The sequence below is a fragment of the Pan troglodytes genome, chromosome 4, assembly GCF_028858775.2.
Source record: "Pan troglodytes isolate AG18354 chromosome 4, NHGRI_mPanTro3-v2.0_pri, whole genome shotgun sequence".
NCBI classification, from domain to species: domain Eukaryota; kingdom Metazoa; phylum Chordata; class Mammalia; order Primates; family Hominidae; genus Pan; species Pan troglodytes.
Window position 1 is genome coordinate 109,935,783 of NC_072402.2, and position 27,024 is coordinate 109,962,806.

The window sequence follows — 27,024 nt, forward strand, 5'->3', positions numbered from 1 at the left end:
AGTAAACAGACAATCTACAGAAAAGGAGAAAATATTCACAAACTATGTATCTGACAAAGGTCTAATATCCAGAATCTATAAGGAACTTCAACAATTCAACAAGATGAAACAAACAATGCCATTAAAAAATGGGCAAAGGACATCAACAGGCACTTTTCCAAAGAAGACATACATGCAACCAACAAATACATGAAAAAATGCTCAACATCATTAATCATTCGAAAAAAGCAAATTAAAATCACAATAAGACACCATCTCCCCAGTCAGAATACCTATTATTAAAAAGACAAAAAATAAAGATGTCGGCAAGATTGTGGAAAAAAGGGAACACTTTTACACTGTTGGGGGAAATATAAATTAGCTCAGCCATTGTGGAAAGCAGTTTGGAGATTTCTCAAAGAACTTAAAACAGAACCACCATTTGATCCAACAATTCCACTACTGGATATATACTCAAAGGGAAACAAATCATTCTACAAAAAAAGACATATGGCTGGGCGCAATGGCTCACACCTGTAATCCCAGCACTTTGGGATGCCGAGGCAGGCGGATCCTGAGGTCAAGGGATGCAGACCATCCTGGCCAACATGGTAAAACCCCATCTCTACCAAACCTACAAAAATTAGCTGGGAGTGGTGGCACACGCCTGTAGTCCCAGCTACTTGGGAGGCTGAGGCAGGAGAATCACTTGAACCCAGGATGTGGAGGTTGCAGTGAGTCAAGATGGTGCCACTCCACTCCAGCCTGGTAACAGAGCGAGACTCTATCTCAAAAAAAAGACACATACACTTACATGGTCATTGCAGCACTATTGACAATAGCAAGGACATAGAATCAGCCTAGATGACCATGAACAGTGGACTGGATAAAGCAAATATGGAACATATACACCATGGAATACTACACAGCCATAAAAAAGAATGAAACCATGTCCTTTGCGGCAACACGGACGCAACTGGAGGCTATGATCCTAAGTGAATTAACACAGAAACAGAAAACTAGATACCGCATGTTCTCACTTATAAGTGGGAACTAAACATTGAGTACACATGGACATAAAGATGGCAACAACAGACACTGGGGACCACTAGAGGAGGAGAGGGGGCAAGGGTTGAAAACTACCTATCACATACTGTGCTCACTACCTGAGTGATGGGATCATGCATACACCAAACCTCAGTGATAAACAATTTACCCATGTGACAAACCTACTGGCACATGTACTCCTGGACCTAAAATAAAAGTTGAAAAAATAAATTTTTAAAAGGAGGATTGTACTCCTTCTGCACATTCTAAAAAAGCGTGGGATCTGAATCTCATGGAAGATTCCTGTTCTCATGCTGAACATACCACAAGCATACCCTGTACATACAGATGAAGCTGAATCTCTATCCACAGCTATGAGGGTGACTAAGGGAAATACAGTAAACTAAAGTTATGCAATGATAAAGAACTTGTCATCCTAAAAGGAGAACTGGTAAATGTCTTAGAACCAAACAAAACATAGGCAAATCCCTGCATAAAATATTAAAACTCTGAGAATCTTCAGATCTTAAAGTTATCTTGCTGAGAAATTATGAACTATACTCCTCGAAGTAGCCACAATACAGCTGAATGAAGGCACTATTATTTACCAAAAAAAGATCAAGTAGATGATCTAAGAAGTCTTTGCAGGTCACACATCTCTGATTGCTGGGATTTCCCCATGATGTATGGGGGGGCAACCCCTACAGAGAAAGTGAGCTCATGAAAGCTGCTCATTGTTGTTTATAATGCTGTTCCGTGAACATAATTGGAGAGAAGAAAAAATGACTCTGCAACAGTGTCTTAACAGAAAACAAGGCTGAGCTCTCAGGGAAACAATCCATGTAATATATTAAGAGAAGGCTTTTCCACTGGGGAATGCCCCCTGGGAAAACAGATGCAGAGGACCATGACAAGTCTTCATACATATGCAATCACTGACTTCTGAGGATCTGATGCCTCTAAATACCATAAACCCTCTTTCCAGGGCTACAGTTCAGTGCACCACTATAATGAACACAGTACATTAAACATGAATATCATCTACTTTATTTTACAAGTCCCTCTGAGTTAGTCCATTATATCATGCCATTTTCAAAATCACAAGAAATTTTCAATTTTCTGCGGAGAATGCAGACCACAGACAATCTGTGAGTTCACCTTGTGACAAAAAGAGCACTTTCTTCAAATAAGAGAGTCAGGTCCTGATGTTTTATATTTCATTGGTGTTTTAATGTATTATTTGGCCCAGAGATTTATTGGATCCCATGGATCAAAAGTATTCATTAATCATCAAAGTTAAAAGATTTTTAACCTTGTCTACAGAAAAAAAGCATTTTTACAACAGCATATAATTGTACGTTTCTTCAGTTAACTTCACTGACCTTTTTACTGGTGAAGGTGCAATAATTTTAGTTGTTCCTTCATTTTCTCCATTTTCCATGTTTGCAGTTATCCTACTGATGCTGTTTGATTCTAGCAGAGGAGAAGAAGGAAAGATGGAAGAGAGAGGAAACAGTGATAAGGAAATGAAAGAAACAGAAGACTTATTTTAAAATGCAATTTTAGGGACACTGTGGCACATTTTATTGATAAATTATAACCCCAAATAATGAATCACCCAATAAATTGGAGGTACTATTTTCTAACGTGTACTAAACCCTCAACATAACAATGTCCTGCGAGTCTAGGCTATTTTTTTCAGACTTTAAAACTAAGTCTCCACATCTTTAGATGTTAAAATAACATTCACTTTAGACTATTAAAATGATATTCTGAGATATTTAGTACCATATGTTAGAATATAAAACATAATGATCAGGTTTTGATGACTAGTTGTGAAGAAGTCAGCATATCATGACAGTCCCCATTCGAAATCAAACCAAACAAAAAACTTCAAACCTGAAAATATCCCAACTCATAATGCAGCTGTCAAAAAAAGAGTAATATACATGTGATCTGTATCACTCACATATAAAAAAAGACATTTTCAAATGTGTTCTTCATGCAAACATTCCTAAAAATCTGAAACTGAATTTTTAAAAGTTGTTATTCCATAGATTTGCATACATGCTAGAGGAACCAGCAGAGGGAGCCCATGGCAGACACAATGTTGGAAGTCATGATCGAAATAAAGATAACTGAAGGGTCTGGGCCCATCTAGGAGGTCAGGCTTCCACTCTCAGGGCAGAGGTAGATAAGCCTGCAGGAGTGAGGTGTGTGGGCTCTGGGAACAACTCTTCTCCAGTGTGCATGTACCTCACTCAAGGAGGAGGCAGTTTAGATGAGCAGGGGAAATCAGCATGCACAGATGCCCACAGGCCCTGTTCAATTAGGTCTATGTGCCATGCAGGTGTGTCTTCCTCGGAGCTACTCCTGCAGGGGTAATACTTACGGTCCTTCAATCCAATGCATAACGGTCACTAACCACCGAGAATGTCATGAAGATGAGTTTGTAACATTAATAAGCACTAATATTTATTGAGTACTTACTATGTGTCAGGTGCTATTACAAGCGCTTCACATCTATTTACTCATGTATCCTCAAAATAATCCTATGAAGTAGATATCAATGTTATCTCATTTTAAAAGATTAAAAAAAAAATGGGCCTTTCTCAAGGTCCCACAGCTCCTGAGTGGTGGGGCAAGCTTTGAAGTTGGGCAGTCTGGCTCCAGAGACTTAGCTCTGAACCACACACTACTTCCACCTGTGGCCCCACAAGCAGCTCAAGAGTCAGTCTAGATTAGGAGTCAACTGGGAGAGACAGACTCTTAAAAGGGCAAGTGGGCCAGGCGCAGTGGCTCACGCCTGTCATCCTAGCACTTGGGAAGCCGAGGCGGGTGGATCACGAGGTCAGGAGTTCAAGACCACTCTGGCCAACAAGGCAAAACCCCGTCTCTACTAAAAATATAAAAATTAGCTGGGCATGGTGGCACATGCCTGTAATCCCAGATACTCAGGAGGCTGAGGCAGGAGAATTGCTTGAACTGGGACCCGGGAGGTGGAGGTTGTAGTGAGCTGAGATTGCGCCACTACACTCCATCCCTGGCTACAGAGCGAGACTCCGTCTCAAAAAAAAAAAAACAAAAAACAAACCACACAGCAAGTGAAAGGGATGTTCACTGAGAACACTTCAGAGCAAGGCAAGAGGACAAGACAAGAGAAACACCTGAGCACCCTCAAAGTTGGCAGGTTTCCTCCAGAGCAGTTGGGAAGTATGTCTGGCTTACCCATCAGGAAAGATAAACATTAATAAATACACTTTAGACAGAGAAAACAAAGGGTGGTTTCAGATAAGAGTTCCAAAAACTGTTACTCTAAGGCATTTGACATGGATTCCGTATCTGAATTGTGTTCCTATTTTGGAATCTTGAAATGAAAAGGTGAGCCTGAAGACACCTGCGGCACAAAAGGTAAGCTCATGCTGGAGCCACTACCAATAACTGAGCAACATCCAGAAGCCAGGAATAAGAAAAGACTAATGTTAGGGTAAATTCTGCCTGGTGTGATAAATGGAACACAACCAATTAATTCCCTGGAACTACTCCACGTGCCATCAAACATCAGCAGTGGCCAGTCACCATCTTAGTCAATTTTGCCATAACCATGTGACCATTAACAAAATCACAAGGGCAGATTCTCAAAATTGCAGGCAAAGATTTGGGATGAAGCTGCTTCTCACAGGTAGAACTCCATGCGGTACACGTCTGGGGCAGTGGCAGAAGGGATTAATTCATTTAGGTCCTAGACAGTAGGTGTGCCCTACCATTAGTTTTTTTTTTTTTTTTCCTCCTGAGACAGAGTCTTGCTTTGTCGCCCATGCTGGAGTGCAGTGACATGATCTCAGCTCACTGCAACCTCTGCCTCCTCGGTTCAAGCAATTCTCCTACCTCAGACTCCCAAGTAGCTGGGATTACAGGCGCATGACACTGAGTCCAGCTAATTTTTGTATAATTTTAGTAGAGACAGGGTTTCACCATCTTGGCCAGGCTGGTCTGGAACTCCTGACCTCAAGTGATCCACCCACCTTGGCCCCCCAAAGTGCTGGGATTACAGGTGTGAGCCACCGTGCCCAGCCCCCTAACATTAGTATTTTTAATTGTTCTTAATAACCTTTATTTAAATGTGGTGGTATTCTTAGCAGATATTACTAATATTTAATATAAATGAAAAGGAGCTTCATGTCCTAGGGCTGTTTTCCTAGGCTGGGAGAGGGGGCCACAGCAGAGAGACCAATACCCACTGTCAATAACACCAACTGAAAAAAGCTGAGTAAAGGTGAACATCCTGTTAACCAAGGCCCTGAGTAACTAGCTTAAGAAAAGACCTAGGTTTGCTCTGACCCTCATTCTCTTTAGACTGACTACTTTTTTCTTAGTCTAACAATCAATTACCTTAGGAAAAGTGCCTAATCACCTTCACCTGTTTCCCTTCCATCCAAAAATTAACAGAGAGAAAAACAGAATATTTTTAAAAAGAAAAATTGCAAACTATGTTTATATATTTGCTTAAAGAAAGCAATATTTGGTTTTTCACAATGTCTGAAACATAATTTTTAAGATGAAGCATTATTTGGATGGTTTTCCAAAAGAATTTCAGGGAAAAAAAAATCATGTGAGTGCTCTTTGTCACAAACACTCACAACCAGCATAGCCAAACTTTTTCAAAATAAATTGTTCTACTGTCAGGACTAATTTACTAATGTGACAGTGCTATAACTCTCATATACCCACTGTAGATGAGATAAGGTATAATCAGTAATATGACTTAATTCATGGTTCCTTTATATTCAAAATGGTAAACTACTGTTCACTGTTAACATGTACAGTTTTTTTTTTTTTTTTTTTTTAAGATAGAGTCTTGCTCTGTCACCCAAGCTGGAGTGCAGTGGCACGATCTCGGCTCACTGCAACCTCTGCCTCCTGGGTTCAAGTGATTCCCTTGCCTCAGCCTCATGAGTAGCTGGGATTATAGGCGTGCACCACCACGCCCGGCTAATTTTTGTATTTTTAGTAGAGATGGGGTTTCACCATGTTGGACAGGCTGGTCTCAAACTCCTGGCCTCAGGTTATCTGCCCGCATCACCTCAGCCTCCCAAAGTGCTGGGATAATAGGCATGAGCCACCGAACCCAGCCAACAGGTACAGTCTTTTTATATGAACTAAATATCTCTTCATCTGTACTCCCCTACTCTATAACAAATGTGAACTAGACAAGCCTGGGTTTTAAAAGCCTTATTAGGAAGACTACATGGGGAAAAACCACTTAGAAGCATTAACTTACTGGGAGCACTTCTGAAGTATCCATTCATATAATAGTCACATGCCTTCATTAGGCAATATGTTTTAGTTTTATGTCACTAAATACGTAACCTAAAAGCAGTAAATATACTTTCGGAATAATATATTTTAACCACTGTCCAAATTAGTAAGATTTTACCATACCACCATTTGAGATAGCTAATCAATTCAGTAAAGCTAGGTTATGTGTTGGTGATTGAAATCTGCAGAGGTGAGAAATTCAGGTTATGCATTATTTAGGTTTAGTGACTTTCCATTTTGTTAACATGGACCACTGAATTTTCCTTTCCTTCCCCTCATCATACCACCTTCCAGAATCCCTCCTACATCAGCTCAGACTCGGGCTACAGAGAAAAGTGACCTGACAAATCCATCCCACTAATGGGCTTATGTCTTCATGTATTACCTACCACACAACAGTTCCATTTTGAAGACGAGTAAAAGGAAAGGCCAAATATTAACTAAAATAATTAACCAATAACAAGGGAATTTCAGGCACTGTTCCAGAAAATATTTGGAGGTTAGATAAATCTTTCCCCACCACCACTGCTTTTTCAATTAAATATCAGACATAAGAAAAGGGTATAACATACACATATAAACACCTTAACAAATAATCATACAGTAAACCACCACCCACTTCAAGAATTAAAACACAGAGGGCAGCCGGGCGCGGTGGCTCATGCCTGTAATCCCAGCACTTTGGGAGGCCGAGGTGGGCGGATCATGAGGTCAGGAGATCGAGACCATCCTGGCTAACACGGTGAAACCCCATCTCTACTAAAAATACAAAAAAAATTAGCCAGGTGTGGTGGTGGGCACCTGTAGTCCCAGCTACTCGGGAGGCTGAGGCAGAAGAATGGCGTGAACTCAGGAGGCGGAGCTTTCAGTGAGTGGAGATCGCGCCACTACACTCCAGCCCAGGCGACAGAGCAAGACTCCATCTCAAAAGGCAAAAACAAAAGAAAAAAAACACAGAGGGCAATTTTCCTGCACTTCACAAATCAACTCATTTGGGGCAATTCTTTACTTTCTAGATAAAGTTAAACAGTTGCTTTCTGCCTAAAATATCTGGAAACACAGATTATTCTGTGTTTCATTTCATAAAATATTTGACATATAAAATAAAATTGTTTTTAAATTAAAAACTTAATGAGGCCTCAAAATCTTAATAAAATGAAGGGCACATCATTGTGCACCCACATGGCTGCCAGAACAGTGCACCACCCATGGTAGGTACTCAATGAATGTCTATTATTAGAAAGGATGTATTTCTGTTTCTACCATTTTTGCCACTAGAGAGGAAAATTCAGGATAATGATCTTTATTTAATAAGTGTCAAAAGTAAAACAAAAACTATTAATAGATGTGGTGGTACCTGAGATGCATGTCAAAAGGACATGCGGCAATATACCTTGCAGGACTGGGCTGCTTCTTAGAATTTTAAAAGGCAGTCTTCCGCAGTAGCACACTGCTGTTTCAATTCACAGCCACAGGTGATCTGTAATCAAGATCAGTTACTGACATATGGCTCTTAAGGCTTTGAAGTAAATCTGTATTTTACTTCAAGTAAAACTAATATTAACTCTAGTGAGGCCACTTAGAATTAATCAAGAGTATCCAATTCATTTTGCGTATTGTTCACATTAAAAAGACAAAGCTTGGCCGGGCGCGGTGGCTCACGCCTGTAATCCCAGCACTTTGGCAGGCCGAGGCGGGCGGATCACGAGGTCTGGAGATCGAGACCATCCTGGTTAACATGGTGAAACCCCGTCTCTACTAAAAATACAAAAAATTAGCCAGGCGTGGTGGCAGGCGCCTGTGGTCCCAGCTACTCGGGAGGCTGAGGCAGGAGAATGGCGTGAACCTGAAGGCGGAGCTTGCAGTGAGCAGATCGCGCCACTGCATTCCAGCCTGGGCGACAGAGTGAGACTCCGTCTCAAAACAAAAACAAAAACAAAAACAGACAAACCTTAATTCCAAAAGGCTGCTCGTATTTTGAAGAGTATGTCAGTCGGGGAGTGCTATCATTTATTAATGAGCCAAATCTAGCTCATGGCCTGTGATATTTGTTTCTGGGCTGTTAGACACCACAGCTTAATATGTGCACACACAATTCCCTGTGGTTTATACAGTACTGAAATGCCAGTGTGCAAAGCTCCAGGGTTTCATTTGTTCGTTTTTAATACACTATATCTAAATACTTCCATCCTGGTGCATCAGACCACTACCAGTCCTTTGAGTTGTTAGATTCTGTTCACATTTGAGTACCTCCATCTTAAGTGATCCTTGCCTTCAGTTCAGGAAGTGTGACTGTCAGAAACAGAATGAACTTTCCCAGGATCTATTTAGCTGCTTGATTTGGGGGCAATTCTTAAAAGTCATCCCTGTGATGTCAAGATTTGGTGATGAATATACACGTATTTTCAATTACAAAAATACTTTGCAATTAAATAGGATTATGAGTCTCACAAAATTCATAACTCAATTTGACACCTGTCAACATAAATCAAATCTTTGATGTTACTTAAATGTTGCCATTCCTTTTAATTTTTAGAGTGAGGGTGAAGGCTGAATGTGTGAAATTAAAATGAAAAAAATGTATTTGGCAAGCGAGAATACCTTATTCTGATATGTGGGGAAAATAACATACAGCTAAACAAGTAAAACAAGGTTGTGACATACAATTTCTTTTAAAAATTCTCAAATATAAATTTATAAACCTTCAGGTTAAATCTTATCCTACTTAACAATCACATTTTCTTCCCTTAACATAAAAAAAAACTATAAAATGCTTAAGACAAATAATAAGATTATAGCTATTCTCAACACAGTGAGTTATTAGGTTTCAGTTAACACAATCTGATTTGCATGACCTAACCCAGTTCAACTTATCAAAAGACATGATATTTATGAATTAAGAATTGACCAATAATTGAAAATATATTTTAGCTCTATTTCTCACATTGACAGCTCAAAGTGACTTTGCCTTAATTTCACCAACTTTAGACTAGGTACTATGGAAAAAATGGCAGTATAGCAAATTAGCAAAATAAAACATTCTTTTTCTATACCACAAATTATGGCCAAATAGCTAAATATTCAAGAAAACCTTATATAATTTTCCTATCATCATGGAATTTTTTTTTTTTTTTAAGACAGAGTCTCGCTCAGCCACCCACTCACTGCAACCACAGTCTCCCGGGTTCAAGCGATTCTACCATCTCAGCCTCCCGAGTAGCTGAGATTACAGGCACCCACCATCATGCCCAGCTAATTTTTGTATTTTAGTAGAGATGGGGTTTCACCATGTTGCCCAGGCTGGTCTTGAACTCCTGAGCTCAGGTGATCCACCCGCCTCAGCCTCCCAAAATGCTAGAATTACAGGCGTGAGCCACCGCATCCAGCTGGAAAATTTTATATTTGGAAAAACAGATGCTCATTAAATTCTATAAAGCAAAAATAAATATTAAAACACATAATTTGGAAAATAAAGATGTTTCTGCATCCAATGGCTAATTGTTTAAAGTTCAAACACCTGGCTCATCTCCAAAAGGCAGCCAGATTCCTGCTTAAGAATTCCTGGGCTGAATACAGTGGCTCACTCCTGTAACCCCAGCACTTTGGGAAGACAATGCAGGAGGTTCGCTTGAGGCTAGGAGTTTGAGATCAGCCTGGGCAACATAGTGAGACCTATCTCTACAAAAAAAGTTTTTTTAATTAGCCAGGCATGGTGGCCCATGCTTGTCATCCCAGTTATTGAGACTGAGGCAGGAGGATTGTTTGAATTCGAGAGTTTGAGGTTACAATAAGCCATGATCACACCACTGTACTCCAGCCTGGTGACAGAGTGAGACTCCATTTCTTAAAACACAAAAAAATGTTTCTGCCTTCTAAAGTTCCAAGAGTGATATTTAAGCAGTTGCCTTTTTACTAGATATACATAGACTTTTTAGACACCAATTTTGCTACTGCAAGATCAAAGAAGGCATTCTACTGAAAAGCTGGAGGGTAGATTATAAGGAATGGGTGTGGAGGAGAAAGATGCTAGGAAAACATGTCTATGCATGAAAGATCCCCTCCTGAGTTGTTCTGCTTCCAATTTCCTCTTCCCAGACCCAGTACTCTCCTGGATCCCTCTGCTTTCGTCATTACCAAAATGATAATTTGGGACTGTGAGTGCACATAAAGGCACTTCCTCCTCTGCCCTTCCCCCAGTGCTACAGAGTGTGTGGAGGAGCTACAGGATGTGGAGGTACTCACAGACAGTCCTCCTTGTGGGTCAGAATGCCAGGTTCAAAAACAAGAAAGGGATTTGTGAGGCTAGGAAGGCATCTGCTCATTCCCTTAGAACTTCAAAGGAGTAGGATGAGAGACTTCTATCTGAAGATTTGTAATCTACACCAGCGTGGAAAGACTGCCAGATGTGGTAACAGGAGAGGGTGCACATTGTTCCTTCAAGCCCTCTTGGACCCAAAGATAACACCTATCTATGAATGGTCAGCTGGAATCAAGAGGTGTCACGAGTCACTTGGATATCAAGTTTTTTTTCCTGTGATACGAGTTTGAGGGAAGAGAGTTGAGTGATCACTCACATCCTTCCTAGTGGTACTCCTGGTGCCCTCTCCTCCAATCCTCTATCAGGGCTACACAGCCGACTGACACACACCAAACATTCTCCAGCCATCTCTCAAGCCCCACAATTTATGCTTGCTTGGTCTATGGCAGGTGGATAGTTCCATACCTAACCTAAAGCTGGTTCTGTCTCAGAGGAGAGTGCTAGAACACTACTTTTGAGGTTTTTATTTGATGCAATTTTAATAGTAAATAAAGTAAATGCAAATATAAACTAAGTATACCTGTATTATCAAGATTGTTTTTAAAATGCTTATTTAGCTAAGGCAAAATTGGGAAGTTATTTGTCTGCTTCCACGTTTGAGCTCATCTCAAGGACTCTGTAGTGTTTTATTTTACGCAAGCACTCACTAAAAGAATTTTGAAAAACAATGTACCTTGCGCTTGTTTCAAAATGATACCTAAAATTTTTCATCAAAAGTTTAAATAGTACCAAAGGATATAATTTGAAGTATAAATATGACATTAAAAACTAGAACTGTTTCATGACTCCCTTAAATGTATCCAATGTGATAAAATACTATACCAATTCGTTGTGTCATGCATTTAAAAAACATATTAAATGAGTTGTTTAGCAGTTAATAAATTTCATCACATTCTTTTTTCTCTTTGTGTTTGCATTTCAATTCTACTTCACCTACAAAATGTATCCCTAATATGTTTTGAATTTGAAAGTTGATATGGTTTGGCTGTGTCCCCAACTCAAATCTCATCTTGAATTGTAATCCCCATAATCCCCACGTCGTCGTGGGAGGGAGCCAGTGGGAGGTAACTTAATCATGGGGGTGGTTCCCCCATGCTATTCTCGTGATAGTGAGTGAACTCTCACAAGATCTGATGGTTTTATAAGCGTCTGGCATTTCCCCTGCTGGCACTCATTCTCTCTCCTGCCGCCCTGTGAAGACGTGCCTTCTGCCATGATTCCAAGTTTCCTGAGGCCTCCCCAGCCAAGTGGAACTGTGAGTCTTTTAAACCTCTTTTTTTAATAAATTTCCCAGTCTCAGGTATTTCTTCATAGCAATGTGAGAACAAACTAATAAAAAAGTTTTTATCATCACCTTATCATACTTCTCTATGACAAAATATAAAGTGTTTACTTCCCATGACCATAAAGCTCTAAATGTTAAAAATTTCTTCTGAACTAAGTTATTATAATTAGTAGCAGTATATTAGTACACCATACTAATGCTGATAAATTATTAAATATAAAAAGTAAATTTTTTATTGGAAAGCAATTTTTTTTGAGACAGAGTCTCATTCTGTTGCCTACGCTGGAGTGCAATAGAGCAATCTTGGCTCACTGCAACTTCCACCTTCTGAGTTCAAGTGATTCTCCTGTCTCAGCCTCCCAAGAAGCTGGGACTACAGATGCCCACCACCACACCCAGCTAATTTTTGTATTTTTAGTAGAGATAGGGTTTCACCATGTTGGCCAGGCTGGTCTTGAACTCCTGACCTCAAGTGATCCACCCACCTTGGCCTCCCAAAGTGCTGGGATTACAGGCATCAGCCACTGTGCCCTGCCAGAAAGCAATTTTTAATGAGGTAAACAGAGGTGGTTTTATTTCCCTAATGATTACATGTATCAAATCCATTTAGGAATGTTATTTTTTGCTAGAATGAAACAGTTTAGCAACAAGTCTATTCCTACTTTTATTTTGATTTTCGATGCTGTGAATCTATGTTCCAAATAAGTAGAGGTGTATGTAATGTATTCTGTTATAAAGACATCACCACTGTGTCAAAGAACTTGTAAGGAGTTAGATATCTAACAGTGATATATTATCCAAAATTATTCTGAATGTTCTATCAAGTGACAAATCCGCTGGGTCCTCCTTCAATTTTGTTGCAAGTAAAAATGAGAAAATGACTTAGAAAAGGATATGTCACTTGATAATTAGAGTCATTTACCTTCCCAATACCAACCCCAGGAGGTTCAAAGTTTATGGACAAAGCAGTCTAACAGATTCCAGATGGAGGAAAGGGCTCTTTTCTTTTGCAAAATGGAAGAAGGTCCATTGCAAAAGGGCAGGCTGGAGAGAAGAACCAGTATGTATACTACCACAGGAATATGCCTTTTAGAAAAGAGAATCTAGAAAGTGATTCAATGAAAACTACCTGTGCCCAAGTACATCTTAGAAAGCCTCTGTGTGTTGCCCTCCCCACCTGACTCAGATCAGGACATACTACCCCAAACTATAACACCTTGGCATTTGAGAAAACAGCAGAAGCAAGAAAGCCCCTCTCATCTCCCAATCCTCTGTCATTTTCTCCTGAAACAGGTCTAAAACCTAGAAGGTAACTCTCTGACCTTCCTCCTTTTTCCCCTGGAATCCCTCATGTGATAGATATCCTGCTTTTCCCAGAGGGAGGGGATACCATACAGGTAAACCAAGAAGAATCCAAACAACCAACCTTTGCTAAGCCCCCCTCCAGGTTATTACCATTAGAATACACCCTTTTGTCCTCTAGTCATACTTCTGCATGACTGTCCATGAAAATACACATAACTCATTTCTTTGGGTCTTCATTTCTAAAGGCTCTCATGTACATAAAACTTATATTAAACAAAGTTGTACACTTTTCTCTTGTTAATCTTTTGTTATAGGGACCTCAGCCATGAACCTAGTGATAAGTGAGGAAGCTACTACTTTTTCTCCCCTATACAACCCACCCTAGCAGTTGCATACACCAGCCTGAAATCTACTGCCTTAATTCACCTGTCCATTAAAATCCTCTTCTTTCGCAATAGGATCATGGACTGCCTCTAGCCATAAGCAAATTATCCTTCCGGACACTTAGAACTCTGTCAGTGCTCCACTCTATGCCACTTGATATGTCCTGCCTGCATTCCAGCATTGCTTCTCTAGTCTTGCAAAGCAGCTGGTTAAGTGTACAAGGTTGAAAGTCCAACAAACTTAGATTTATTTCTCAGCTCTGCCAGTTTACCCATTGTAAATTGATCCTGTGATCTTGGACAAGTTATTAAACTACTCTGGGCCACAGTTTTCTCATGTGTAAAATGGGAACACCACTAACTACTTATATAGTGCACAGCTGGATTAAATTAGACAATTTATATAAAGCCTTTAGCACTGTGTTTGGAATTTAGTAAGTGCTAAATAACTGACGGCTGTGTTATTTGTATATGACTTAGTTCCTATAGATTAGGGGCCAAGCTTTATTCCATTTTCTGTGCTCTATAAAATAGGGTCTTATCCAAAGAGGTGCCCAATAAATTCTTGTTGAATAAGAAGGAAAAGAAAAAAGGTGTCATTTATGGTAACTCACTAAAGCTATGATTTTAACTTGAATATATAATAGCCCTTTCATTTTGCTTGCTTTTCTAATTTTCGTAGCTATGTTTGGAATGCTAAACACTCCCAAGAAGACTGAAAACATTAACTTTTTAGAGAAAATCTAACCAGACTCGCCATACATTAATAAATCTTTTACAGATGGAAAATAAGCCTAAGTTTCAAGGCAGAATAGAAAAGGATGCCAACAAAGGCTAACAGCCTGGAACAAACATACACCTGACTATATGGTCTACCTAATGCTCCTTGCAATTAACAGTTACTGCCTTTCCCCCTCTCTCTTGGCTAGGTAAGATGCCCCAAAGAACTTATACATTTTCTTCTAAAAATGGCTTAAAGTAAAAGTAGGCTGACTCTGACTATAAATGAGCAGAATGTATGGTCTTCTCAAGAATATTTGTTGAAAACAAGTTAGAGCTACTGAAGAAATCACACATGGGGAAAAAACAGAAGTTGTATATTTTCAAATCATTCTAGACCTTTCACCTTTCTTAACTTCCATTTACTTTCCAAGCATGTACCATAGTATCCCAAAGACCTGGGTTAGGATCCTGGCTTTGCGCTTACTGCCTGTGTAATCTCAAACAAGTACTTAATGTTTCCATGCCTCAGTTTCCTCATCAGTAAGATGAGACTACCACCCATCTTTCTCATGGGGATACTGAAAGGGTTATACCCAGTAATGTTATCCCACTGTTTTCATGCAAGGAAATCAGCTCAAATTAGAAAGGAATTCATGGTGAATGCACAACAGGATCTCACAGACTTCAATTCACAGCTACTAAGCCTCCCTTCCCCTCTCTTCTCAAAGCTGTGTGATTCTCACAGTGAGCCAACTCCATTCTTCTTTCTCTGCAAACCAGCTTCTCTGTTCAAAGCTGTACCTGGTACCTGGACCATAAAGCAGCCCCAAAAGGCTTGGTTGTCCCCAGCTAACTGACTCATCTTCTGGACTGCACATCATCTTTTCTGGAGAAGGAATCTGGGTGGTTTCCTCAGAGGCCCCACTCTTACCCCAGGAGAGAAGAGAGGAGCAAGTCCACTGTTACAGAGGGCTCTTCCTCCACCCCTTCTGGACTCCTGCTCCAGAGACCAGCGCAGTGCCAGTGTCCCAAGGGCCAAGCAGGGCACCTGCTCCACAAGTGAAAGTAGTTTTTTTTTTTTTTTTTTTTTTTTTTTTTTAAGACGGAGTCTGGCTCTGTCGCCCAGGCTGGAGTGCAGTGGCGCAATCCCTGCTTGCAACCTCTGCCACCCGGGTTCAAGCGATTCTTGTGCCTCAGCCTTCCAAGTAGCTCGGACTACAGGTACACACCAACCATGTCCAGCTAGCTTTTGTATTTTTAGTAGAGACAGGGTTTCGTCATGTTGGCCAAGCTGGTCTTGAACTCCTGACCTCAGGTGATCTGCCCGCCTCGGCCTCCCAAAATGCTGGAATTACAGGATTGAGCCACCGTGCCCGACTGAAAGTAGTTTCTTTCTTCTTTACCTCACCTATCACTCCCTATAACCTACCAAAATAACCCTGAACTCTGAGAACCCCCAAAATCTTTAACATTGATATTAATAAGTAATGAGTAATTTATGGCCAAACAGAGCCAATAAAAAAATGAATCCCAGAGTTTTCAAAGTCTGAAGAAAATACTGGCATAGAAACCATCACCTCAGAACAATGAATTTTGATAGTAAAGCAAAGGTGTGGAATCCTCAGATGCCATCTACTCAGGAATATCTATCCCCAAAACAGAATCCCAAACCGCTGACAGACATACCCTCCAGCCCCCACCTGTCAAGAACAGGAGGGGTAAAAAAACAAGTAAATTTGCCCAATGCATTAGTAAAATCAAGAATTGCAACAACAAACAACTGCCGAGATAGAGCCAATTCCCACTGCTGACTTCCAAAAGAACAAGCAGGTTCAAGAAACGACTAGTCTAAGGTTGTGTTCACACACAACTCAAAGGCAGAGACGCTATGCAAAAACTTTCTAAGAAGGAATGTCTTCTTTTTATTTTTACCCAGAAAGACAGCACTTTTTAACTATGAGTTAACCAAACAGGCAAAATCTCATATTCATCTCGTCAATTTGGACTAAAAGAATAATTTTTAAACTGTATTAGAGCCATGGTTAAAGTTAATTTTATTCAATTTGTCAATAAGAGTTTCATTTGAACTTTAGCCTTTTTTCTTTTGAGACGGAGTTTTACTCTGTCACCCATACTGGAGTGCAGTGGCGCAATCTCGGCTCATTGCAACCTCCGCCCCCCTGGTTCAAGCAATTCTTCTGCCTCAGCCTCCTGAGTAGCTGGGATTACAGGCGACTGCCACTGCGTCCAGCTAATTTTTGTATTTTTAGTAGAGACAGGGTTTCACCACGTTGGCCAGGCTGGTCTTACACTCCTGACCTTGTGATCCACCCACCTCAGCCTCCCAAAGTGCTGGGATTACAGGTGTAAGCCACCGCATCCAGCCTAAGATGTTTTAAAGAATTGGCTAGGTTTTTCCAAACACAAAAAGTACTGTGTATTTCCAATGGCAAAACTACATTTTATAATCTGGGAAGATCTTTTTCACAACTTTGCAAGACTTTTGAAATGGTAAAAACCCATATACTTTAAAAAAAAAAAACTTTCTAAAATCCATTGTATCTATTTTTCATATTTGGTCCTTCCAACTCTGTGGACAGGTAAGTCAGACAGAATAAAGGAATTTTAGAAAGAAGAGGAATCTTTAAAGCTTACATACCCAATTATTATATTTTATGGATAAAGGGATGAAAGCTGAGAATCCTGAATGACAAGTTACAGGTCACAACCAAGGCAGACCAGGAATTCAGGGCTACTCAAATCAGGTACAACTTTCACACTCTTTTTTTAAGCTCCCCTACCACCCCACTGAGTCGCTTCTCAATTAAATGGCTTAAATAATCAGTCAAGAGGTAACTTAAACATCCCTCAGAGCAGAGGTTCTTACAAAGGAGAGAGGGAGGGACCACAGACTTGGACCATAACTCAGTCAATGGTCTAATTCTGATCCGTGCTCTTGGAAAAGAAAAGCCACAATCACGCTTTTGCCAAAACAAAGTTACTCCACTATATTTTCAGAAATCATCTCCATAGCCACCCATATAACAATTCTAGGTCAGAATGTCTTGTTCTAACCCTTTTGTATGAAAATTTATACTAACTTCTTCCTTTTCCGACCCAGAAGAAATAAACAAAAACTTCACAATACCCGTCAAAGGCCGGATAGATGTGAGAGCTATTATTATGTTACTGTCTTTTCCCAGTTTCTTTACCCTTTCTTTTCCCAAACATTCCTCCTTGCTAAGTGATTCTCATCCACATACCCTCCACATTCTAGAACTTGCTACACTTGCAAATCATCACTTCTTTGGGTGAAAAACACAAAGCATCCTCTACTTCATTTAATCCAAAGACTTCTATACCATGAGTCTTCCTCATGAAATGGAGCACCCTCTGGCTTGAGGACTTATATGCCATCTTATGTACTTTAATCCTGGACTTATGCCCCTCTCCTTGAAGACTCTGGTTGTGTCTGCTATAACACAGGAGAAATTCCTAATTTGAGTTTTGTACAATTGATCTTATATTGTTCTTTCTCTGTAAATCACAATATTCTAGGGTAAGAACAATGTCTCAGCTCTGAGCTTATTGAGAATGTCTCTATTGGAAACCTGGATGAGCATCTGTGAACTTCATGCATTCATAACAGTAATCTGTAGGGCTTTTGAAAAGTGCTTGGTAAAAATTCAAATGAAAATAAATCTCTCTCCCACTGCCAATCCCCATTCTCTCAGAAACCCTTCCCAAAGGCCACTACTGTTACTAGTTTCTAATGTATCCTGCCTGCAAGTATTATCTGCATGCATACTTTCCCACCCAATTTGTCTTTGTATATAATGGTAACACATTAAATACTACCGGGCCCCTCTGCTTCTCTGCCCCCATCATTTATATACTATATCCTGGAGATCATTTCATATCTGTACATACAAATGTACCACATTCTTTCTTAGTCTTTCGTCTCTATATTGTGTACTGTAACTGACCTGTGTTCATATCTCAGCTTTGTGACTCTGTACAAGTCTCAGCCTCTGCTTTCTCACCTAAACATTGAGAATTACAGCATCTTCTAAAAGAGTAAGCTACTATCTGCAGAGTGTCTAGCACAGTGCCAAGCACATGGTAACGCCCAGCGATCATTAGTCCTGACATTCCTCTCCTTTGGTGGGCTCCTCATGGGGCCTGGCCTTTCATAGCAGATACTGTGGGACTATGGAATCAGACCGACACAAGCTCCAATCCTGCTCTCAGATTTCTTGTAACAGAGACATGGTATTTCATGTGGGGCAGAGGCTGGGGAACATATATTACTTTATTAGGCCAGTTTCTTTCTAATGGATATTTAGGTAGTTTCCAGTCTCTGTGATGACAAACAACACAGGAGTAGTTCCGCTGATATTACAGAAGTGACGTATTTGATCTAATATCTTCCTGGACAAACTCAGAGATTGGGGACTTGCTTTTGAATTCCCTGATCCAGAGCCACAGCTTCTGTGTGCTCCTCATTCAACAATTTTGCTTCCCCTCTGGGAGCCCTTTCAGCTTTGCCTTTTCTTTGTCTTCTCTGTTCCTATTGTCTGCTTAACATGAAAAATGCACTCAGGTAGGCCTGGCAGCTAATTACTTCAAATAGGGGAAACCACCTTACACAGAAGATGGAATAACTGCGTGAACTTTAAAATTATCGCACAATGTCATCACTGTTAATGAACACACTGTAAGAAGTTTGTTCTTTCCAATTCACAGTCATAGAAAATCCCAAGAGGGCTGGAGAGCAGTGAAGATCTGAGGTGGGGAGGTAAGGAGGGTAGAGATGTTGGTGTAAAAAAAAAAAATCAGAGAAGAAAAATGGCTTGAACAAATACTAGATGATTCCATTTATATGAAGCACTAAAGTAGTCAAAATCATAGAAACAAAGTTGAAAGACGATTACCAAGAGCTGGGGGGAGCAGGAAGGGGTAATCGGTGTTTAGGGGGTATAGTTTCAGAGTCATAAGATGAAAACACTCTAGAGATTGGTTGTACAACAATGTGAATATATTTAATACTACTGAACTTACTCTTAAAATGCTTAAGATGGTAAATTTAATGTTATGGTTTTACCACAATGAAAAAAAAAAGGCTTGGACTAAATGCTACTCTGAAGAGTAGAAACATAGTAAGAAAGACACTTCCTAACTCTGTGATCCTGATACTGCTCCCAACAGCTGCCCTGGGGTGCTAAAATCTGTAGGCAGGCAGGACAGAAGAAACCTTCATATAGTATGCTCTGACTGGCCCAGTTCTTCACACTCGATTTATACTGAATGTTCTAGATTTAAGTGAGAGTGTCCAATTTCCTTTCCAAGCCCCTCTCACTGTACTTGAATGGCCTCTCCTTATACCTCACTCTCAAAAGCCCACAGCACCTCAACATAATAACATCATCCTTTGCATATGAAGTTGATGCCATTACAGCGAATATACCTCAGACATTGACAGATGGATTCACAGTGGTCCACACTGTGAATAGAAAGACATCCTTTTGGTTTAGGAGAAGGAAACGAAAGTGTACCAAGCCTCTACAAGTTCTGACAAGATACTCAGCCCATTTCAGACACATCCCCATGACAGCAACCCATCTGACAGATGAAGAAATCAAGGCTCAGGCTGGCTAAGTGACTTTATAATATTATATGTCTAGTACATGGATTACTGAAGCTGAACCAGCAAGTACCAGGATCCAGCTTACTGGATCGCACTGATACATCCGTCTCTATTCAGATAACTCACCTTTCCTCTGCCTTCAAAACACAGATTTGACTGCCACAAGCCACACTGAGGTTCTGCTGACTTGCATCTGACACAATGTGCCAATCAGAGGAAGTGTTCAATAAATAATTATTGTTTTGACATTGCTATTTCTTAGCAGCCCAGAGCTATACTTCATCAAATGAAACTGTACTTCATTATATCGAATAATTTCTCTGTCTTCCCTGCTTTGACTGCACCCACCTTGGGTCAACAATAGATGCTGGTCAGCTACCCTCAGGCGAATCATTCACTATGGGGGGTCCAGAGCTGTGTGGCACTATCATCCCCTGGAGTTGGCCCACTGACCTACTAACTACAAAGTGCTCACGTCTGGAGTAATAGAGTGTTTGAATCAAACATAGTCATGATCGCTGAGGATGCTGCAGAAACACAGTGTGAGCCCCAGGGCAGATGGAGTCACCTGTCACATGGTAGATCAACCACTCACACCAGCTCTGTCAAGGGACAGAGTTTCCAGGGAAGCAGCCCTCAAGCCAAATCTGTCCATCAGAAATGTTTAACTTAGCACACAAAGTCTTCTTATAATAAAATTAATTGCGAGTATTTCAAACTCTAGGAAGTTCACATAAACATCCAGATTTTGTACTTCTCTTGAAACACTGGAAGATACGTCAACACTAGGTCCTCTCCGCTGCACAGAAACAACTGGCTTGGTCCAAGCGGTAAGTAGCTGTCCTCTTGCACACTGTGCACAAACCATCCTCTCAGAAATCATTTTCACAACCCCTTATGCACTCTGTTTGCAGCCCCTTCCACAGAGGCAGAATGGGAATGCCAAAAATGTCATCTTATCTTGCTTTGCAATAGTTCAAAGATTATGCTGCAAGTATTTGTGTGTTCAGTGAGATATTTTTAAGAACTTAAAATGCTGCATCAGATAATCAAAGCCTTGTGTATCCATCGCAAATGGCTTCACCCATTACTTTTCTTATAGCTAATTATGAATTATATCCAAATATTCTGTCTTCATTGCCTACTTACAGCAGAGACAATCTCCTTTGACAGGAATCCAACTGTGTGAGTTGCCAAGAACTTGTCAGAGAGAGGGTTGTACCAGCAGGGCACTTTTTCCTCCTGCCATCCCTTTTCTGGCTTTACCCAAGCTCCTCTGAGGCAGTTTAGACTTGCAGGAATGCTCTGGCTGCCTGCCCTGATGCTGACCTCCTCTGGGTGGGGAAGCAGGCAGCTGGGTGCAGGGCACTTGATTCTGGAATGTACTTCCTCATAAAGGTGCCAGGGCCTGCACTTGGCAAATTCTAAACACAATGGCTTTTTAGCTGCCACGGCATTTATTACTCCTGATTGAGAGGTGAATAAACATGCTTTTTAAACTTACAGACAACTGGGATGCAAGTTAAGGGGATCAGTCATCTAGTTTGATTGAATTACTTTAACTTCGGAATTAAAAAGAAAGGTCTTCTAAAGTAAAAACTCATTTAGTATAAATTAATGATACAAACTAACAAAAAGTAATAACCCCCATCATGACTTTTTAAAAAATTATATACAAATGTTTTGTGTTTTGAAACACATCACATTTATTCAATTCCATATTTTCGGTGACGCTATTGTGCTACAAATGGCAGAGGTGAATAGTTACATCAGAAACCACATGGCCTGCAAAGTCTAAAATATTCATTATCTGGCCCTTCGTGAAAAACGTTTGCCTATTCCTACTCCACTAAATAACTCTTGTGGGGTATTTTTATTTATTTATTTATTATTTTTATTTCAATAGTTTTAGGGGAACAGGTGGTTCTTGGTTACATGAGTAAGTTCTTTAGTGGTGACTTCTGAGATTTTGGTGCCCTCATCACCCAAGCAGTGTACACTGTACCCAATGTGTGGTCTTTTATCCCTCACCCCCTCCTACCCTTCCCCCAAATCCCCACAGTCAATTATATCATTCTTATGCCTTTGTGTCCTCACAGCTTAGCTCCCACTTAAAAATGAGATCATATAATATTTGGTTTTCCATTCCTGAGTTACTTCACTTAAAATAACGGTCCCCAGGCCAGGCACGGTGGCTCACACCTGTAATCCCAGCACTTTCGGAGGCCAAGGCAGATGGATCACGAGGCCAGGAGATCAAGACCATCCTGGCTAACATGGTGAAACGCTGTCTCTAATGAAAATACAAAAAGTTAGCCAGGCATGATGGTGGTCGCCTATAGTCCCAGCTACTTGGGAGGCTGAGGCAGGAGAATGGCGTGAACCCAGGAGGCAGAGCTTGCAGTGAGCCGAGATCACGCCAGTGTACTCCAGCCTGGGAGGCAGAGTGAGACTCTGTCTCAAAAAAAAAAAAAAAAAAAAAAAAAAGAATAATGGTCTCCAACCTGATCCAGGTTGCCACGAATGCCATTATTTTGTTCCTTTTTATGGCTGAGTAGTATTCTATAGTGTACATAGTAATATAAACACCACTTTTCTTTATCCACTTGTTGGTTGATGGGCATTTAGGCTGGTTCCATACTTTTGCAAATACAAATTGTGCTGTTATAAATATCGTGTGCAAGTGTCTTTCTTATATAATGACTTCTTTTCCTCTGGGCAGATACCCAATAATGGGATTGCTGGATCAAATGGTAGCTCTACTTTTAGTTCTTTAAGGAATCTCCATACTATTTTCCACAGTGGTTATTCTAGTTTACATTCCAACCAGCAGTGTAAAAGTGTTACTTTTCACCACATCCACACCAACATCTATTTTTTTTTTTTTTTTAATTATGGTCATTCTTGCAGGAGGAAAGCGGTATCTCATTGTGGTTTTGATTTGCAATTCCCTGATCATTAGTGATGTTGAGCATGTTTTCACATGCTTGTTGGCCATTTGTACATCTCCTTTTGAGAACTGTCTATTCATGTCCTTTGCACACTTTTTGACGGGTTATTCATTTTTTTTCCTGCTGATTTCAGTTCCTCGTAGATTCTGGATATTAGTCCTTTGCTGGATGCATAGTTTGCGAATATTTTCTCCCAGTCTATGGGTTGACTGTTTACTTTGATCATTTCCTTTGCTGTGCAGAAGCTTTTCAGTTTAATTAGGTCTTATCTATTTATTTTTGTTTTTGTTGCATTTGTTTTTGGGTTCTTGGCTATGAACAGCTTTGCCTAAGCCAATGTCTAGAAGAGTTTTACCGATGTTATCTTCTAGAGTTTTTATGGTTTCAGGTTGCAGTTAACCAAGATTGGACCACTGCACTCCGGCCTGGGTGGCACAGTGAGACTCTGTCTCAAGAAAAAAACTCAGGATAAAAGCAATTCAAAAATCAGACTGAAAGGTGGTCTCAGCAAAGTCTTAAATTTTAACACAGCATTGTTTAATCCTCTTCTTAGAATAAAAATCATGAATATACACCATTGTTTAAAATATATAAATAGTCATGAATGCTTAAAGATATCACTACAAGAATATTCACTTTAGAGCTATTTATGGTTTTCAAATTTTGAAACAGCTTAAATATCCAAGAATTAAAGATTGGTTGAATTGTCACATCTCTATACCTATACAGCAGAAAATCATACAGATATTAAAATGGCATTGTTTAGGAACATTTAAAGAGTTAGAACATATCCATGAGGTATTATTAAGTAAGAAAAGCAAGTTGAAAACCCATGATTGTACCACTTGTGTGAAAAAGATATACAATTGACCAAAAGGCTGTATAATACAGTGCTACCACAAGTAGAATGGAGTTGAATATAAAAGGTTTTTTCTTTCTTTTTGGGAGGGAAGATTCTAAGTTTTCTAAATTTTATAAAATAAGCATGTGTTTTTATAATAATAAAAGCATAATACATTCCACATTTTAAAAAGATCCACCTGCCAGGCACAGTGGCTCACACCTGTAATCCTAACACTTCTGGAGGTCAAGATGTAAGGATTGCTTGAGGCTGGGAGTCTCAGACCAGCCTAAACACAGCAAGACCCCATCTCTACAAAAAATAGAAGATTAGAAAAACATTAGCCGGGCGTGGTGGCGTATGCCTGTAATCCCAGCTACACAGAAGGCTGAGGTGGGAGGATTGCTTGAGCCATAAGTTCAAAGCTACAGTGAGCTATGGCCACAACACTGCATTCCAGACTGGGTGACAAGGTGAAACCTTGTCTCAAAAAAAAAAAAGAGAGAGAGAGAGAGAGAGATCCACCTGATGCTGGGAGGCTGTCCTCCAAAAAGGCTGGGCTGTGCATTAGGGGGACCAGCTTACAACAAATCCTAGACATCCTTTGTCCTCTGATGCCCATGTGTAAGTAATACATAAGCTTCATGTAACTTGTTGCATATGAGCGTGTTCTCTCTCAATGGACTCAAACAAGTCAGTAACCAATGCCCAGTAAACCTACTCCACAGTAGTTTTAGCCAAACTGCCTTTCTTGTCTTAGTTTCCTCATTACCTGAAGGGAGGCAAAATAATAGTGATGTGGCAAGGTAATCTATTGCAAATTTAGTCACGTTTTATTCTTGTCAGTGTAGAACCACCAGAAAGAACTTTATTTCCTCCCAGCCCAACAAGAGGAGGGGAACTAGAGTGAGACTTAATTTGACTTTAGAAGCAGTAAGTCAGGTGACATTCTCACACACAGGAATGGTAAAATAAACTCATACACTTTTCTTCACAGGCTTGACAAAAGGATTAAATGAAATGATAGATGTCATAATGCTATGTCAATTTTCACACAATGTTCCAATGTTAATATTGTTACTAAAAATTTCATTTACTTCCTATAATGTGCTAGACCCAGGAGACCTGGGCTCCTGTCCCAGCCACACCTCTGAATAACTGCTAGAAGCACATCTTCCTCATCTGTAAAATGGGATGTACTCTTTCCCTTGCCCCACCTCACAGGGTGAGGCTCAAACAAGATAATATCTGTGAAAGGACACTGGAGAGTGTTAGACAAGGGTGATCTATAAGCAAGCCACAAACTAACGTCAGCAATATTACTTCACAGTAAAATTCTGTGAGCAATGAGCACTGAACATGGATTAAAGCTGATTGATTAGGTGGTTTTATTAAAGACACAGTGTCTTCATTAAAAAAAAAATCTGAATAACCCAAATGTCCATCAACAGTAGAATGAATAAATTGTCAAACACAAGAATACTCACAGCAAGAAAAAGGAATGTGCTTTAGTACACACTGTATATAATGTTGGCAGGAAGAATCAAGACACAAAAAAAGACATACTATGATCCATTCATCTAATGTTAAAAACAGGCAAAATAAACTAATTTGTTCAGGAAACTGACAAATTATAATGGAAAGAAAGGAATGAAATTACCACAAAGTCAAACAGAAGTTTCCTCTAACTGAGGGGAGGAAATGGTGAGAACACTTATCAGAGAAATGCCCATGTGGCACTTTTGAGATGCGGGCTAGATTAAACTTTGTATGTGTCTACACACACATGTATACATGTATGTATATGTCCATAAGTATGGATATTTTATTTATATACTTCCTATATGTATATTATGTTACACAATAAAAGACCAATAATAACAAAAAACCAACTGGATTCTGTACAAATGAAGCTCAAATTAAGTTACCTCAATAGTGCTCCTTTTTTTTAATTTGTATTTTTAATAGATATGGGCCTCACTTTGTTGCTCAGGCTATACTCAAACTCCCAGGCTCAAGCGATACTTCTGCCCTAGCCTCTTGAGTAGCTAGGACAACAGCCTTACCATCATGCCCATAAGTGCTGTTTTTTGTTGTTTTTTTTTTTCAAGACTCTTGCTAAGAGTTTTTTCAATTTCAACTCAAACACATCAAATTAAGAAATTACTCAGTTTAGCATTTTGTCTTGTGTGGTTTTTGTTGTTTAAGAAACAGGGTCTCAGTCTATCACCCAGACTGGAGTGTAGTGGCATGATCATAGCTCACTGTAACCCTGAATTCCTGGGCTCCAGCCATCCTCCTGCTTCAGCCTCCCAAAGCACTGACATTACAAGTATGAGCCATTGTGCCCAGCCAAGATTTTATTTAAAATAAAACCCCTTCAAAAAGAACGTATGGGGCCAGGCATGGTGGTTCATGCCTGTAATCCTAGCACTTTGGGAGGCTGAAGAGAGATGATCACTTGAGCCCAAGAGTTTGAGACCAGCCTGGGCAACATAGTGAGACCCTATCTCAATAAAATAAAATAATATAAAATAAATAAAATTAAAATAAAATTAAATAAAATTAAATATAAATAAAATAAAATAAAATAAAATAAAAATAAAATAACCAGGCATGGTAGTATGTGCCTATAGTCTCAGCTACCTGAGGTCGGAACATCACTTGGGCCCAGGAGGTCAAGGCAGCAGTGAGCTATAATCATGCCACTGCAGTCCAGCCTGGTGACAGAGTAAGATCCTAACTCAAAAAAGAAAAAAAAAGAAAGTACAGTCATTAAGCAGGCCATGGTGATTCAAGATGACTATATGTCTTCTTAATAATTACTGTCTGCTTGAACATTTCCAAGATCAAATTAAAATTTCTAATATTAGAAAATTTTAATATTGGAAATTTCAATAGAAAGACTGTAGAGTTATAGACATCACCTGAGTATATCTTACACTACCAGCCTAAAGGAAAACAAGGTTACATAGATAACTCAGGGGAACCATGACTTACCAGCTGGCTGTGTTTGTGCTATTCGCTTAGGGTAAGTCTTGCTTCGACTTCTTGTCACATTCTGATCAGGCCGGGGAAGCTGAATAGAAAGATCTCGGCTCATTTGCAAAGCTGTCCTGCCACTTGAGAGCGCAACATTTTGATTAGCAAAGGTAAAACCACACAGCCACAAAATTAAACAACAGGTCATTCAGAACATCTGCCAAATATGGAGAGAAGAAAAAAC

General features: G+C 39.9%; 1 protein-coding gene across 11 annotated transcripts in view; it reads right to left on the bottom strand.

The window, feature by feature from the left end:
• The window catches only part of EPB41L4A (erythrocyte membrane protein band 4.1 like 4A), a 273,201-nt gene that overhangs the window by 63,924 nt on the left and 182,253 nt on the right, over window positions 1-27,024 (bottom strand). For 7 of the 11 annotated variants that reach the window (XM_054684526.2, XM_063810543.1, XM_063810546.1 and 4 more), the window contains 2 exons: window positions 26,799-26,920; window positions 2,409-2,499 (listed from right to left, as the gene is read on the bottom strand). In XM_054684526.2, the coding sequence (XP_054540501.1) occupies window positions 2,409-2,499; window positions 26,799-26,920 (213 nt within the window). Of the gene's footprint in view, window positions 1-2,408; window positions 2,500-26,444; window positions 26,538-26,798; window positions 26,921-27,024 lie in introns of all 11 variants that reach the window. The other 4 variants (XM_063810540.1, XM_063810539.1, XM_063810542.1 and 1 more) reach the window with 1 other exon arrangement.